Genomic DNA, 16,790 nt, shown 5'->3' with positions numbered 1-16,790 from the left:
ATTTGATTTGCTTGCTCAAGACTTCCTGGAACTAGCTGAAAGCTGCGTGAATCACGTGACAGCTCAGTAGCATGAACTTCCGTTGTTTGAACATTGAAAATTCTATTTATATTTTATTTTCCAACTAATTTTAATAGCTTATACTAAATAATGGGAGAACGGTAACTTGAAGACTTCTAGAAAATGTAAACTTTGAAACCGGAAGTTGTCTTCTCTTGGCTGACTGCGCTCTGAGATACCGGAAGTAATCGTCGGATTTGGTGACGCTGCATTAGACTGCAAGACATGGACCGGTCTGGTAAGTCTAGTCATTCATAAAAATTGAATATAAAGTTAAATATTAGCGATTTTCTTTTATTTGATACCTTATACGTTTTTTTAAATATAATTACAGGAAAAAATAGGTTAGAAATAATGCCCGTTATCAACAATGAGCTGCTTCTTTTTGACGTTAGCATGTTCGCCTTCTAGCATAACCTGCAATGCGCGTGCAAGCAAACGTCACCTCATTGAATGAATATATGATTAAAGGAGATCATTTATTGGAAATGTGCCTTGTTGCATTCTTTCTTCGGTGGTTTTAGGTCTGCTCGGGTTTTTCCTCCTTGGCCTGGCTCTGAGTGGAGCTCAGGCGCTCACACCGTCGCACTACCTGTCCCCGTCTGATGTGGCCCGGCTGCAGAACCTCCTGAGCCAGCCGTTCACCGACCTGGAGTCCGCATATTATTCTGTTGTAGGTCAGAGCAAGCTTGGTGAAACTATTCCTGATCAAAAGGTGGGCTACTCTTATTTATATATTTATTTTGCTTTAATCAGACACACATTTATCTTCTTTAAGTATATGGGAAACCATAATCCTCATTGTTGTTTGGCCTAAAAATGTGTTTTATAGGATGTATGCCAGTTCCTGAAATCCCAGCTGGATCCTACAAGTGTTGACTCTCTCTTTTTTGCTGCTGAAACCAGTCAAGCCATCACAGAATGTGAGGTATGAAGTGAATATTTAGCCTTGTCCATCAATAATCCTTAGTTGGATAATGTTGGACACAAACAAGAACAAAAACTTACAGCTTGCTGTAAATTAATTAGTCATCAAATGATTAAACTTATTATAAGACTACTGTAACACAGACCATAACATATCAAAATATTCATATGAGAGTGTTTTTGTCCTTTTCAGATCCCTGTATCCAATGAAACCCGTGACATCCTTCTAGCAGCAGTTAGTGAAGATTCGTCCATGACCCAGATCCATCGGGCAGTGAGTGCCCTGAGCTCTCTGGGGCTTCCTCTTGCTTCCCAGGAAGTTGTGGGTGCGCTGACGGCTCGCATCAACAAGGAAGACAATGTTATGGCGTAAGGATTTGATGTGCTGATTGGAAGTGGATGATCCTGCATTTTCTGTTTAGGAAATTATCTGAAAAGTATAATTTACAACATATTTATGCACCCTTTGGTCAGGATAATCTTGGCTTTGCAAACTGCATCCCGCCTTTCCCAGCAAGCAGAACTCGGAGGAGTGCTGGAGGAAATTGAGGTGAGCTGTGTACCTTCCACCAGGTGGTGCTCTACCACTGTTCTTTGATTTTGAGCAAGAAGCACAGTTTTATTTGCAGGAATGGATTTAAAAATGTATCTGCTTTCTTCTTGCAGGATCTGACAGCTCGTCTGGATGATCTTGGTGGCATCTACCTCCAGTTTGAAGAGGGGCTTGAGGCTACCGCCATGTTTGTGACTGCTGCTTATGCCCTGTCAGATCATGTGGACATGGAGCCTCCTCTCAAGGAGGTCTGATATTTGTCTGTGAGGTATTAGGTCATTTTCAGCACATACTTAAATCAGAAAGTGATGGATGCTCTACTCTCCTATCAGGACCAGGTCATCCAGCTTGTGAACTCTATCTTCAGCAAGAAATCCTGGGATTCCTTGGCTGAGGCTTTCAGTGTGGCGAGTGCTGCTGCCGCTCTCTCCGGCAACCGCTTCCATGTGCCGGTTATTGTCAACACTCAGGGCCCAGCCACGGTGTCCCACAGCCAACCAACCCTGCAGGTAGAGGATTGATGCCGGATCTTATTCTAGCTGCAGCCTTTCCACGTGGTTTTTAATCTCCTCTGTGATGTTTTCTCTCGGTCTGATTCACAGCTCCTCGTTACTGATGTCATGTCTCAACCTCTGGCCTCAGCTAGCGTGCTGGTGGAGTCTGCGCATGCTGTGGCTTCTAAAAGCGTCATCCTCAGCAAAGCACCGTTCACTCTTAATGAGTATGTATGAAAGTCTTCCAGCGTTGTTCAAAGTGCTAACATTGGAGAAGATAAATACACGTCACCACATGTTTCTTCGTTGTTCAGCCCACAGAACTCTCCCAGCGTTCTTAGAAAGGTGGTTTAAATGTTGATGCTAAAAACTGAAAGCCCCTCCCCCTCTTTTTTTTTCTTTTTTCATTACTTTGATTAGCTACTGATTGTAGTACATTTTTTCTAAGATGCATCTGCTTAATGTTGATTATTTTATTTGTGTAGTTAATATCTCTTCAGGAATTCTTGCTGATCTGCTCTTCAACGTCCTCTTTTCCTACATTTTAGTGGTGTCTTTGAATTGAACTTCATATCCAGCCAGCCAGCGAGCGGATATTACCAGTTTGCAGTTGCAGTGACCGGGGATAGCCGGCTGGTTGCCAATCATGTTGAGGCAAGTTTACGCACTTAGTTTGAACTGTTGTATCTACCACCAGTTTGTCTGGAGGGAAGAAAAGGTGCCTCAATGAAATGCATGGAAACATTGTTGAAGAGATAATTAAATGTCTCAATGTATTAAAAATGGAAACAAATATAGGTATAAGTTATTAAACATATTTCTAATTAATTATTTCATAGTCCCCATGCTGCAACGTGTCATGAATTTTTATCTCCGCCTCCCCCATCAAACCTGGTGGGTGGGCTAACATAAGGGTGTTAAGCATTGCTTAAAGTTAAGCTGAAATAATATTCTTTTTCCAAACATAATGATATTATGTGACTTAATATGACAAAACAATATAACAATAAAGGAACCAGAAATCTCTGCTCTGTTAACAATAAATCCTACATAATAATTCTGGATGATGGAAAAGGCTGCAGGACGTCTGCCTGGACCTTTAGCTGAACAGCTGCTGTTTGAAACATGAATGATACTGGAACAGTGAAATAAAGACACAAGACCAGAAATCTGGGATTAAATATGGTTCCTTCTACAGCCCACTGCACACTGACAACAATAAAAACAGAAAGCACCAACCTCACACCGAATTAATTATGTTTGAACAGTGAATCTATGGAAAAAAAATTTTTTTTATTCCATCCATATAATGTAAAGCTTAGTTAATTCTGTTTAACTCATCACTTCATACTGTAAGTCCAATCAGTACAAAACTTTAAATGACACCATAACATTTCATTTCAATGTTACGCTGAATAAACGTTAACAACATTTAACCCTGTTGCTAAACATTTGTCTTAGTCGTACAGAGCTGGTGGTATTCCTGGTGAAACACTGGATGTATTTCCTTCTTTAAATCATGCATTACAGGCTGGCGAGCTGTCCTCCACAATGACCCCTTGCTCATTTTCTTTTTCTATAACCAAAGAAATCTGACGAGGATGATTTAATCCGTTAGTTTGGAGTAAAGAACGTTTTCTGTTCCACTCTAACACGCCTCTTCTGCAACTCGTGTGGAAGGACAACAAAGCAACACAAGCAGATGTTGTAACTTTGTTTTCGTTTATTCCTAAGTGGCACTGATACGTAATATCAGTGTTTAATATCACGATTAATTATAAAATCAAGTAATCGTGACATCCTTCATCATGCCTTTGTGTGTACTCTCCTAGAGTTCTCCATGGGTATGAATATCTATCCATGATTATCTGGCTTTAATTTGCATGAAAACAAAGTAGTAAACTGTCATTTTCTCACAACATTATATATGATTTTTTTTTCTGTGTCTTCCTGCAGCTTAAAGTCAAAGTGTCTACAGAGGTGGCTGTCACCAACATGGACCTCTCTGTGGTGGATAAGGACCAGAGCATCGGCACTAAGACCACCAGGTCCAGAAACAAGTTTGACTAAGCAGGTTCAGCTTTTTGCCCGTTCTCAGTAGCATGAAAGTAAAAATATTGGATGTTTTTCTTCTTTTGGTTTGATAATCCAGGGTGGACTATCCATCCAAAGCCAAAAGCTCCTTCACAGCAGACAGCCACCAGAACTTTGCCATGTCCTTCCAGCTGGTTGACGTCAACACTGGCCTGGAGCTCACCCCTCACCAGGTCTGTAATCATAAACGCACTCCTCCATCATGTTGTTAAAGTCTGTATTGTTTTTGACTTGATCATCACTTGTGTCACCATGCTGCCATGGTATGCAGCATGTGGTTGACCAAGACAATCACGATCAGCCAGCTGCTGTGAAAGGTCAGCAGAAAGGTGAGGTTTGGCCTTGTTTCATAGTGAGGTGTGTGATCTCTCCACCACAGACCTTTGTCCGCCTGCACAATCAGAAAACTGGTCAGGAGGTGGTGTTTGTGGCTGAACCCGACAGCAAGAATCTCTACAAGTTTGAGTTGGACACAGCTGAGCGGAAGTCAGAGTTTGACTCCATCTCTGGTACCTACTCCCTCTACCTCATCGTTGGGGATGCTACCCTGGAAAATCCCATCCTGTGGAATGTGGTCAGTATCCAGTCAAGCTTTGTGTGGACGCTGATGTTTCTTACTGATGTGTGAAGTGTTAAAGTCTTAAATCTGTTCACAGGCAGATGTTGTTCTAAAGTTTGTTGATGAGGAAGCTCCCGCCACCATTCAGTCCAAGACCCTCTATGTCCCCAAGCCAGAGATCCAGGTGACACTTGTTCTCTGTTTGATTTACTGGATCATGAGACCTGAAGCAGCTATTTGTTCCCTGGTTAAAAATATTTTTTCTGTCTGTGCAGCACTTGTTCAGGGAGCCAGAGAAGAAGCCTCCAACTGTGGTTTCCAACACCTTCACTGCACTCGTCTTGTCTCCCTTCCTGCTTCTACTCATCCTGGTAATAATTTATTCTCTTCTTTATTATAGAGAAGGCTTTCCAGTGTTCCTTGGAATTTTGTGGGGGTTGCTGTGGGAGTAAGGGGTGTCGGGAGTCGCTGTTGCAGGCTGTTGGTGCTTGTTTTGGGCTATAAAAACAATTTGTTATTAGTAAAATAAGGCTTAACAAAACAAAGTATAACAGCTATTTTGAAATATTCTAGTTTCTCTTTCACACAGTCACACATGCGTACACAGATGTGTTGAATGGAATCAGATATGATGGAGTAGATTTATATGCCATCCTTCCAGGATTTTGCTGAATTTTGTGATTTTTTTTATTTTTTTTTTTTCCAGCCTAAAATACCTGATTTCATGGCAACTTGTGAAAAGTTGCAGGGATTTTATTTGCTTTTTTTTTTTTTTTTGCAAAAGCTCTTGAGGCGCATATAAAAATAAATTTTTTTGTATGATAACATTCTTTATTTAAATTAAAAATATTAAATTTATTTTAGAGGGCACTTTTTTTCTTAATAGACACATTGGAAAAGTGTTTCCCCCTCAGCAGAGTGCTGTTGGCTGTTGAAGCTTCAGCTTCTTGTTCTGACAGAGTGAATTGGTACTGGTAGGTCTTTAAGCATGGTTTTACCACTTGAATTAGGTGTGCAAGATAGTGATCTCAAACAGTGTCTCTGTGATATAATTTAAACTTAAATATGTATAAAATAATACATTTAAGGATTTTGTCATCAAGAAATCAGATGCATACTCTCAGAAAATGATTAATAATCTTAGACATTCTGCTCTTGACAAGCATGTTCTTCTCAGAACAAGATCAAAAAGAGTTTTGGTTGAATGTAAGATTGTAAGACTTGGACCATTTTTGCCTTGTAGAGTTGCATCCCTGCTTTTTGCAGATGATTTAGTTCCGTCGGCTTTCTTAGGCTCAGATATTCAGGATGCCCTGCGGTGTGAAGCAGTCAGGATGAAGGTCACACCTTCCAAGTCTGACGCAGTGGTTCTCAGCCAAAAAGAAGATGGTGTGCTCCATCCACATTGGGAGCGCGGTATTGCCTCAAGGATCTTGGGATCTTGTTTAAGAATGATGGTAGGATGGAGGAAGAGATGGACAGATGGGTTGCAGTATTGAGGCTGATGCACCAGTTTCATCTGGTGAAGAGAGAGTTGAGTCGGTCAGTTTGTGGTTCTTTCTAAGTGCCAGCCTCACCTGTAGAGAATAAAAATGGCTGAAATTAGCTTCCTTCAGAAAGTGGCCAGGCCAGAGAGCTGAAGGAGTCAGCTGAGGTGGTTCCAGCATATCATTAGGATGCCTTCAGGAGATTTTCTGGGTATCTACCTATATATATCCCTTCTGGCTTGTTAATGGCTCAAGCTCCTCCAGGAGAAGCTAGAGAGAGGGCCATCTGGGTGTCCACCTGAACCTGTTGCCTTCAGGACCCGACCTGGGATAAGCTGGGGAAAATGGGCGGATTCTTTATTATTGCTATCATCTGAAGCATCAATGGATATCATTCAGAAACTTAAATTTAAAAACGTATATAAGACTGAACCTTTTTCTGTCACTCCAAGCTATTTCTGATGATGATGTTTGCACAGGGATCTTTTTTCCTGTAGAAAAGCTCTTCAGTAGTAACACAGTAAATGAAGCTGTAGTCCTGCATGAATACAACACTTGTTTTAATTTAAAATCACAAAAGCCATGATGTATTTTTATTCCCTGGCATTTTCACTGCTGAGTAATGCTCATTGTTGTATTGTGTTAGGTGGTAAACAATATTTCAGGCTCTTTTGTCTGCAGCTCTGGCAGCAGATAAATATCCCTTTGTTTTTTATTTCTGCTCTTTGTAGTGGTTTAAGCTCGGAGCCAACATCTCCAACTTCAGCTTCTCTCCGAGCACCATCCTGTTCCACGTGGGACATGCAGGTTAGTGTCCATCACAGGAATGCATCCATTCTCACAGGTGTGGTTGTTTTTACAGGGTTCTCATCAGGGTGATGGGGGAATGGCGTTGTTGACTGCATAAAAAAATCAACATAACTGATGAGTTATACGTGACAGTTCTAACTTTAGAACTTTTTATATCAACACAGATCTGATGTCTGATGTTGCTTTGATGTAATTAGGTTTTCTTATTTCTCTTTCTTCTTATTTGGATCCCCGTTGGCTTGCAGCAAGCAGCTGTTCTTCCTGGGGTCCTTTTGTAAATACAATCAAAATCTATGGACATCTATGTACATACAAATACATTTACATATATGCAGAAATACATCGCATCCCTACATACAAAATCCATAAACTATTCTTATAATAATATAATCCTTGCTCATTCATACATGCACACAAATATACAAACATTCTTAAGTATATAATAATCTTAAGTATTTCATTTGATGCGCTGAGATAACAAGATTTATTTATTATTATACCAAGAAGTTTGGTTTCCTGTACTTGTTTAATAGCTGTCGTTTATTTTAAGGTTTAGTTTTGGATTTAAGCAGATTGAATGATTTGAGCCAGTTATCGTACAAGTGGTTTTTGTTATGTTAAGATTTAGTTGATTTTCTTCCACCCACGGAGTTGCAACTTTCAGTTCATTATTTAATACTTTGTTCAGTAGTTGTAGATGCACAGAAATATATGGTGGAATCATCAGCGTACATCATCGTTTTGGTCATTTTCAAGGTCAGCGGTAATTTGTTTGTGAAGACGGTGAACAATAATGGGCCTAAGCAGCTTCCCTGTGACACGCCACACGTGACATTCCTGACACTGGAGAAGCATCTATTGAAAAAAACTGTTAGTGTTCTGTTGGTCAGATAGCTTTTAAACCAACATAAGACTGATTGTTCCACTCCATACTATTAAAGTTTTCTTAGCAATAATTCATGGTTGATAATATCAAATGCAGCAGAGAAGCCAAGCATCATTGCTTCAGTGATCTTTTTTCATCAATTTCTACTAACCAGTTGCTAACCATCAATGTCAAAGCAATCAAACACAAAATGTAGTACTGGGCAGAAGTAAGAAATTTATTTTTTTGTGTGAGATATCTACCATTTATTACCATGTGATATTTAAAAAATATTATAATGTGGTTTCCTGCTTCTGGGTATCTGTTAGGGGACAAAAGACAAGTATCAGATTGTGTTCAACAGGATTATGAGCAAACCATAAATTTAAGCACAATGTCTCAAAAACTGTATGTAACAAATATGTCACGTCAGGCTCTTATGGGTTAAGGTGATCAAAAGATTTACAAAAGATTTTCTTGGCTGCTCTTTTACTCATCTTCAGTCAAGTCCTTTACCTGACTGTTGTTCAGAGGAATGTCTTTTTGTAAATCTTCCAAAGTTCAGAAGTACTTGACAGATCTGAGGAAACAGGACACAGGATGATTTACAGCAGATGAACAGGATCTGAAAGTGATGTCCTGAAGAAATAGGAACAAATCCACATACATCTGGACCTTTAGTTGATCCATCCACTGTTGGCTGAAGCCTCATCAGAAATGGTCTCCATGTAAACGTGGCTGTCAAGAAGTCATTCTTGAAGAAGGGAAACGGGGATAAAAGGTTGAGGTATGTCACATGACAGAAGAACTGGTCTGAAAATCAGTGGCAACAGGTCTGATGGAGGGATAAATCCTCCTCGGAACCTGGACCTCAGCATTACTGAAGCAGTGTGGAATCATCTGGACAGAGAACCAAACAAAAGGCAGAAACATTCAAAGAAGAGCTTTGGAAAGTCCTTCAAGAAGTCTGAACTATTCCTGAGGACTACATAAAGAATATATATATATATATACATTAAAAAAAAAAGCTTGTCTAAGAGGGTTCAGACTGTGATGAAGAATAAAGCTGCTAAATACGTTTGAGCTTGCTACAGTTGTACAAACTGTTTTTGTGTGTGTGTGATTTTTACATTTACGTTTGCACATTTCACTGAAATGCTGTGATTATTTGTGGTGGCATGTAATGAATTTAATGGTGTAGGATTGGAAAAGAACATAATTTCTAAAGCTGTTTGAATTAAGTTGTTCAGAAATGCATACACACTGATGCATTCGTAGAAAAGTGGGATGTTCCTGTTCAAATGAAGACAACATCTGTTTCTGTGTTTCTTAAATCTGCATCACAATGATCATTTATCATTTGGTGTTTGGATGTCGGTGCTCATGCCTTCTTGCTTGTGTCATTTCAGCCATGCTTGGCCTGATGTACGTCTACTGGACCCACCTGAACATGTTTCAGACTCTCAAGTACCTGGCAATCATTGGTGGTGTAACTTTCCTTGCCGGAAACCGCATGCTGGCCCAGAAAGCAGTGAAGAGGTACGTCTCCTGATGGTGCCTGGCACAAATGGTTCCTAGAGAGTCCTTAATCCCAGAGAGAAAGCCTGGCCTCTCTCAGGTGACGAAGACTCTGCTGTTTTAAGACCTCTGTGTCTTAAAGGCCCCAAAACCTGATGGGGAAAAAAGTGCCTATTCTATATCTGTAGCTCCTCAGGAGGCTTTCTGGGGGTAATTTCAATACCAAGCTCTCTGCCAGAAGAAGGGCTCAAGTATAGCAGGAGAGAAATGAGGCAACAAGATCTGCAAGAGGGGCAGTCTGAGTGGGCAATTTCTTCACCATCAATATGTAGAGCTCTTCAAGGGCCAGAGTGAGCAATTTGTAGCCTGTGTCACTGACTCAAGAGGTCACTTTCACTTCTGTCTGTTGACCATTTAACCTTTCTAAACAAGTAAAATATTTCAATTAATGATTTTGCTGCTGTCATTTTCCTAGTGACGACATCTTCCTTCTGTCTCCTTAAAGCTGGTGCCTGTCTTTATTTTTTAAACCTTCTATCTACACCTTCGCTGTCTCTTTACTCCTCTTTCAGGATTGCTGCAGAGCAAAGTAGTAGGTTGGCAAAGTATAGGAGCCTTCGATAAAGCCCCCCCTTTCTAGCAAATGAGTCGGTTCTGCTTCCAGGCTGAAGTAAGGGCATCCCTCACAGATTGCATTTCCATGTCTGGCATGGCTGTGTGGTGCTCATTCATTCTAACGCCAGAGTTTTCACATGTACTTGCCGCCCCTCCCCCCCTCCTGGTTTTGCTTGTCCCCACCATTACATGACCATTGCAACCACAGCAGCACGTTGTGGTCGTCCACTCGTAGTTCTGGTCACAACGTTTGACATGTTTTCTGTTCTGGAGCCGAGATTTCTGCATCGTTCACATCGTAGACATTTTTCAGAGTTTCTAGGGTGCGCATCAAAATGCATGATCTGCCTCGTGACTTGATTTAGATGTTAAATGAATGCTGAGAGGTTTGCTTTCATTTCATGGTTGTAATAACCATTTGCTTCTCTTTCCTGCAGAATCGAGAAAAAATAAGGACAGAAATGAAGACACAGATAAGGGTCTCTTTTTTTTGTTTGTTTTTTTGTTTTGTTTCCATTGAAATCGGAATATTAAAAACAATGGCACGAAAGTTCAGGAATCTAATCGACAGTTTAAAGAGTTGCTGAATGGAAGGAAATGAGACGAGACGACGTTTGAGTGGACAAACCAACAGATGCTCCTACAGAGGACTGTAAAGCTACTGATCGTTGCACTTCATCTTCCTGTGAGATTTCTTATTGTCCAACATGCCAGTGTTTTCTAAGTGAGCTGGATTTTTTTTCTGTGGTTTCATGATGAAATTTGGGTTTTATTCATTTTTTTGTACATTCCTCTTTGTTGTTGCTCTGCACCCATTTCACCTCACAAAAGAAGCTCATTTTTCAGCTGATGCCATCGGCAATAGCACTGATACTTGGATCGTGACTAACTATGCCACCGTGTTTGCCTGTGGCACTCTCCTCTTTGAGAGATGTCCCAGAGAGATAAAAAAAAAAAAAACAAAACTTGATAATAAAACATGGGAAGTCTCAGAATGTGATGTTTTTGTAATGAAGACGAGGAAAATAAAGAAATTGAGGTGAATCCAAACTTGTTCATCTTTCTTCAGAGGGAGGGAGGGGACTAGGTTTTTAGGTTTTGAAAGATTAATGACATCTCAGACTTTTCAGTTGAAGGGAAATATTAGTTTAAGATATCCAGAAATGTCTGATGTGGACAAAGAAATCTAAAATTCAATGTGACAGCATTTTCTTGCTGATCTGTAGAGGAAGGACGATTTAAAGCTGGGATCACAGACTCTTCAAAATAAAGCATTATCTTTCCCGTGGGGCACCCAAGTTATTGCTACCATTTTGTATTTATGCCGCATGATTCCGCTGTTACACACACTGAATGCAATCTAGTATGGAGCAAACTTATTAGCTTTCTCCAGGAAGTCTAACACGGTTCATTGACTCCAAAATACTCAACCTGTGAATGTACACATACATACCTGGCCAAATAAAAAGATGCCACCAGGATTTAACTTGGCAAATACAGAGGCCCAAGTTCAGTCCTCGAGATCTACTATCCTGGAAGTTTTAGATGCAACCCTTCTCCAATACGCCTGAATCAAATGGCTCAATTCCCTCATCCACATGTCATTCAGCTCTGCAGACGCCTGCTAACGAGCCATTCATTTGATTCAGGTGTGTTGGGGAAGGGTTGCATCTAAAAGTTGCAGGACAGTAGATCTTGAGGACTGGACTTGGGCACTCCTGGTTTAGATGCTGCTTTGCAAACCTAAGTTTTATTTTTATTTATTTATTTATTTTTTAGGGAGAACCTCTCCAGTCAAGCCGTACTTTTCCAGTATTTTAATTGTACTGTCAATAATTTTAACATATTAAACGAGGCCTGGAAAGTCTGATATGTAGCTCTTGAGTTTTGTTTTTCTCAGTTTCTTTGAACATTGCATGGTCGGACCTTGGGTTGAAGATGATGGTAAACAAATCACAAGAGTTCTGGTACAATGTTGTTTGCACAAAATAGACTAAAGCACAGCAGCACATTTGGAGAAAGCTAAACACAGTGTATCAGCACCAACAGCTCATACTAGTTTTCAAGCATAGTGATGGAAGGCTGCTGAGCTGGACTTAATATGCAGCCACAGGACCTGCACACCTTGCAGTCATTTAGTGGCCATAAACTCCTCTGTATACCAAAGTATTCTGAATAGAAATCAGAGGACATCTGTCCAACATCTAAGGCTGGGCTAAAACTGGGTCATTCAACAGGACAATGATTCAAAACACAGAAGCAGATCTTCAACTAAATGTCTGAAAAAGAAAAGAACCTGACAGAAGCCCTGTGGGACCTTAAAAGAGCCATGAATAAGCAAATCTAACATCAATGAACTGAAATGTAAAGAAGAATGGATCAAAATTCCTTCAGAACGATATGAGACTGATACTTGGTATGAGTATTGCTGCTAAAGGTGGTTTTACAAGCCATTGAATAATGGGCTACACTTTATTTTTCTCTCACTGCTTTTTCCAAAAAAATAATAAGACTGATATATAGTGTAACATGGCAGGTGTTGTTCATCTGAAATGGTATTTACCTAGTTTAAATCATGAAAAAAATAAAATTATTATTGGATTATTTTTAAAGTAGGTACTGATAATACTTCACACCTAGAAGTTTCTATGTCAAATGAAAATATCATTCATGTTCAATGTGTATAATTTTTCTATTAGCTGATGACCAAAACACTCTCATAAAGGAGAATTTAATTCCTTATATTTTATTTTCATGGGTAAGTTTGCATAAGCTCTTACAAGATTAAGTATAATGTTGAATATGATGTTGAATATGATGAATTACTCTGACAGGAGTAAGCAGAAGCACAGGAGGCCATTTTAAAAAGGAACAGCAGCTTCTGAAAAGGGCAGAACATAGTGACAAAAACATTTCCTCAAAGAAGATCCACTTTCTATCTCATAGTACCTGAATATATAACACAGGTCCCATCTTCCCTGCCGTACAGAATGTTACACTATTGACTAAATTATTTACAAATTTGATTGTTAAAAGTTTCCAACTACCATTCCTCAGTTCATAGATTTAACTCATGGATTAATGACATAGACAAAATAAAAACTAAAAATAAACTATTTACTTGTATGTTTTTTCAGTTTTTGCCATAACTACGGTTAATGACATCATATCAATTATCTATTCTAATATGAAACGCACCAGCTTTTTTTTTTTTTAGCTAGAGAATGCACTGTAAGCAACACAAGATGGTCTCCACAGGGTACAGTTACATGCTCCAATAAAGTAAAGTACATACCATCCTCGAATGAGCAAGCACCTCATTTCTACCATGTGACAAAAGTAAAAGAAAACATCAGGTTAACATCAACCTTTTTTATACAAGTTAGCAAAAAGACAGAGGCTATATGCTGGCTTTTGTTGCTAGCTCTTGTTGGTGGGCAGACAAATGGTCACAAGACAAATGGTCACAAGTTGTTTTACAATATTTTTCAAAAAGAAAAATAATCAACTGAACATTCTGTTGCATATCACGCAAGACATTTCACATAGGCCTATAGTGAGAGGGTTCACATTTCCCTGACAAATGAAATCGTGATCTTAAACATATGACTGACTACCTGTCAGTCCCACCATCCTTATATTTGGACGCATGTCCTAGCTCATCATGTACCTAAACTGCTCAAAAGTGGGCCACTCAACACTCTGAGTATCCAGAACTGCTCTAATGACGGTGGATGTTTTTATTTTGAGCAACTACTCATCTATGAACGGACCAAAGCTGTCTGATGATGTCACGATAACATTCAAAACAATAGGTGTAATATGTGAATAAAGTATGAAATGGGTTGTGATGGGTAGTATACAAGCAGCATCTATAAAGCGTTTTTAACTTTATGTCAGCAGTGTGTGAAATAAAGTGTGACCTTAGGTGTGATACAAAGGAAATCAATTTTATATATTTTAGTAGTGTACTGGGTTTTGAAAGTATTTGTACATATTTTAATGATGAAATCAATGTGAACATATTTCATATTAGCATATCTATATAATATCCTTTTTTGCTTTAAAACTATTTGTGAGCATTTGTCTTGTGAGCATTTTTCATGGAATTGCTTTTGTTGCTAACCGTTGTTGCTAGCTTTGGTTTCATAACTTTTGTTGCTTGCCTTTGTTTCTAGCTTTTGTTGGTAATGTTTGTTGCTAGCTTTTGCTAACTAAAGTGTAAAATGGAAGTATTTAAATAATAGGAATGACATCTAACTGGATTTTTTTTAGTTCATGCATCTGGGCTGCAGGAAACAGATTGGCTTCACCATAGCTTTTTGTTGTTTGTTGCCATGTTTAAGCTAGACAAGAAATAAGGTGAAGTTCATCTGTAGTTTGGACTATGATGGACCACACTGGGGGCTTTGAGTTAAGATCTTACTAACCTCCACCTTCCAAAAAAAAAAAAAAATAAAATAAAAAAAAAAATAAAGTAGAAAATACTCCCAAAAGAATGAGTCAGGCTGCAGGTTGTCTTCTGACTTTTTAATAATAATGAATAACAGCAGTAGTTTAACAATTGTGAATAAAAGACAAGATTACAGCTTTCTTTTGTAACAAACATGATTTAGGAAGCAAAGGAAAACAAGCTGTGATGATTATGAATGTCACAAGGAGGCGTGTTAGTCTTCACTCTGTCCTCAACTCAGCAGTCTAGGATAAGAAAAGCCTCACGTTAGGAAAAGACAAAACTAATTAGATTTTTTTAAACAGGATGTGTTAGTTTTAAATATATATTTCTTCTTTACCTGGGCCTCATGACATTCCCATGCACCCCTCTGTATCTCTGGTCACTCAGGATGGATGTAAGATCCTCTTTAAAGGTCCCTTCATAGATATCGGACTGACGTTTCATGTAGCTCTCACTTTCATCTCTAAATGTAAAAAAGGAGACAATAATCAACTTCTTTTTTTTTTATTTCTGTAGTGACCCCTCACTAGATTTCAACCCCTTTTTTGTTACGTACCCCAGCCGTTTGCCCATGATTGTCTGAAGGAACTTCCTAGCAGAGATTTGGCCCAGGACTTTCCTGTAACTATTGGTAAAGATGGCATCAGCGTGGCGCTCTGAGCTAAAATAAAATAAATTTAAAAAAAGCAAATAGTTTACTTCAGATTTGTTAATGGAAAGCAGTAATAATAAATACTCACTTTGCTGTTAAAATATCTCTTTGTGGCATTTAGTATCTAATTTGTACTTCCCATAAATTAATTAATAATTCCTATGCAGACTTAACCATGATACACTTCACTGTAACTAAAAAGAGCACGATGCTTTGCTATATTTATTCTGTGCATCACTTTTATTTCGGGGTAGAACATAAAAATCTTAGAGTCAGATAAACTAAAAATTAAAGGATTAAAAAATGTTTATGTATATATTTAGTTTATTTTAAATAATTTAAGTAAGCTGATCTTTAAAGGGTACATTTTGCACTAGTATTTTGGTCCAAAAGCTTTAGCTACTCACCGCAGCTCTGCTCGCTGACTCGGAGGATGTCTGTCTTCTTCCAGCTGCCCTGCTGGATTCTTGATAGATGTCATCAGGATGGACGTATCCCTTTGGCCGAACCTATAACATTTGAGACTGATTGTCTGATGTTGTATCCAAACATCTCCACACACATCTGAATACCATTATACCAAGTTTATACTCCATTTCCTACGATCTGATTTTATTATAATACAGTATTTTAGCAAATCTTCTACATTTTATTAACAAAATACTTCTGGCCTCGTAAAATTGTATATCCTGCAGCTTGGGAGTGAGACATTGATTAAGACGCTCTGTCAATGTAAAATGGTGACTAATGCCGACATCCTGACCCTTCTTTGCATAACAAGTGCAGGGGTCACAGCTCTGACGTGCAAAGTAAGCAGTGAAAGCTTTAAAACACATTGTTAGTCTGTCAAACTCCAGCTCTATTAGGGTTGCAAATTTTATTACTTATTTATTTATGTGCAACAGCTGGCTGGAAAGGTTGAAATAACAATGTTCTGTGTACTTATCTGACACAATCAGCAGCTTTCTGAAGATTAGCAATATATCAACATATACCCTATATATTTTAGTGGTCAGATGTGTTAAAATGTGCTCAAAGAAACCATAAACCATGTTTCTTAGTGTTTCTGCTGCTACTGATCTCCATTTACTAAAACAGTTTAATTGACCAGTCAGGAAGCAATTTAATAGCTTTCAAAATAATCCTTAAAATACTACTACTACTACTACTACTACTAATAATAATAATAATAATTTACATAAAGAAGTGTAGATAATTTTTCAGGACTTACCTAATGGATGGGTAGAGTGGGGAGCCTGATAAAGACACAACCAGGGAACAGAACAGCAGCAGCGCAGCTTTCTCCATCATCACAGCTAGTCTTGGAGTAGAGTGGACAACCAGAATAAATGACAAGAGTAGAAATTACATTAGAAAAAACGCTGAAACCACAGTTTCCCTCCACCAGCGTCATCGCACAGCAGAACATGGGAAGTTGAGGCAGGCAGAGGTGAGTGCTGTGATATGAAATGGCAAAACTTAAGAGGACAGATATTAAATGTACACACATGCACACATTAAACTTGTGTGTGTATGTGTGTGTGTTGTCAGAGTTACCCAGTTTTCTTATGTGAATTCTGAGTGTCCCTGCTGAGGCTCTACTCAGTGCCTTCCGATCTCATCATCCCTCACTGCCAGGAAAGACTGGACAAAAAAAGATACTCAGGACTGTTTGGTATCTCTCCTTCCATGGTCAGTTT

The 16,790-nt window shown here is 38.9% G+C and overlaps 2 protein-coding genes across 5 annotated transcripts; one reads left to right on the top strand and one right to left on the bottom strand.

The window, feature by feature from the left end:
• The first annotated feature begins 200 nt into the window (after positions 1-200).
• rpn2 (ribophorin II) lies at positions 201-11,026 on the top strand. 2 transcript variants are annotated; one of them, XM_041981645.1, is made up of 18 exons: positions 201-298; positions 585-775; positions 893-988; positions 1,181-1,356; positions 1,462-1,537; positions 1,654-1,788; positions 1,873-2,049; positions 2,143-2,261; positions 2,583-2,688; positions 3,991-4,082; positions 4,187-4,301; positions 4,508-4,702; positions 4,785-4,871; positions 4,963-5,058; positions 6,906-6,981; positions 9,259-9,388; positions 9,940-10,037; positions 10,420-11,026. In XM_041981645.1, exons 1-17 carry the CDS (start codon positions 286-288, stop codon positions 9,989-9,991), a joined length of 1,932 nt encoding a protein of 643 aa, XP_041837579.1. In that variant the 5' UTR covers positions 201-285; the 3' UTR covers positions 9,992-10,037; positions 10,420-11,026. The 2 variants fall into 2 exon arrangements, with proteins under 2 accessions (XP_041837579.1, XP_041837580.1); XM_041981646.1 differs by lacking the exon at positions 9,940-10,037.
• A 3,465-nt stretch (positions 11,027-14,491) lies between these two features.
• Positions 14,492-16,774, bottom strand: ghrh (growth hormone releasing hormone). Of its 3 annotated transcripts, none has more exons than XM_041981664.1 (6): positions 16,648-16,774; positions 16,322-16,411; positions 15,498-15,599; positions 14,995-15,099; positions 14,776-14,901; positions 14,492-14,680 (listed from the first exon to the last, which is right to left on the bottom strand). In XM_041981664.1, exons 2-6 carry the CDS (start codon positions 16,399-16,401, stop codon positions 14,668-14,670), a joined length of 426 nt encoding a protein of 141 aa, XP_041837598.1. In that variant the 5' UTR covers positions 16,402-16,411; positions 16,648-16,774; the 3' UTR covers positions 14,492-14,667. The 3 variants fall into 3 exon arrangements, with proteins under 3 accessions (XP_041837598.1, XP_041837601.1, XP_041837600.1); XM_041981667.1 differs by having other exon boundaries at positions 14,995-15,063; XM_041981666.1 differs by having other exon boundaries at positions 16,322-16,406; positions 16,648-16,754.
• Positions 16,775-16,790: the final 16 nt, after the last annotated feature.

This window comes from Melanotaenia boesemani, chromosome 3 (genome assembly GCF_017639745.1).
Source record: "Melanotaenia boesemani isolate fMelBoe1 chromosome 3, fMelBoe1.pri, whole genome shotgun sequence".
Classification (NCBI taxonomy): domain Eukaryota; kingdom Metazoa; phylum Chordata; class Actinopteri; order Atheriniformes; family Melanotaeniidae; genus Melanotaenia; species Melanotaenia boesemani.
This window is presented reverse-complemented; position numbering and strand designations above follow the sequence as displayed.

What these genes read in the sequence shown, in the direction of transcription:
- rpn2 (XM_041981645.1), top strand. An exon ending in TGGAGCCTCCTCTCAAGGAG is followed by an intron (nt 1,789 to 1,872) that starts GTCTGATATTTG and finishes CTCTCCTATCAG; the next exon opens with GACCAGGTCATCCAGCTTGT. An exon ending in TCCCCAAGCCAGAGATCCAG is followed by an intron (nt 4,872 to 4,962) that starts GTGACACTTGTT and finishes CTGTCTGTGCAG; the next exon opens with CACTTGTTCAGGGAGCCAGA.
- ghrh (XM_041981664.1), bottom strand. Translation starts at nt 16,401, where the DNA reads ATGATGGAGAAAGCTGCGCTGCTGCTGTTCTGTTCCCTGGTTGTGTCT. An exon ending in AGTCAGCGAGCAGAGCTGCG is followed by an intron (nt 15,100 to 15,497) that starts GTGAGTAGCTAA and finishes ATTTTATTTTAG; the next exon opens with CTCAGAGCGCCACGCTGATG. An exon ending in ATCATGGGCAAACGGCTGGG is followed by an intron (nt 14,902 to 14,994) that starts GTACGTAACAAA and finishes TTTTACATTTAG; the next exon opens with AGATGAAAGTGAGAGCTACA.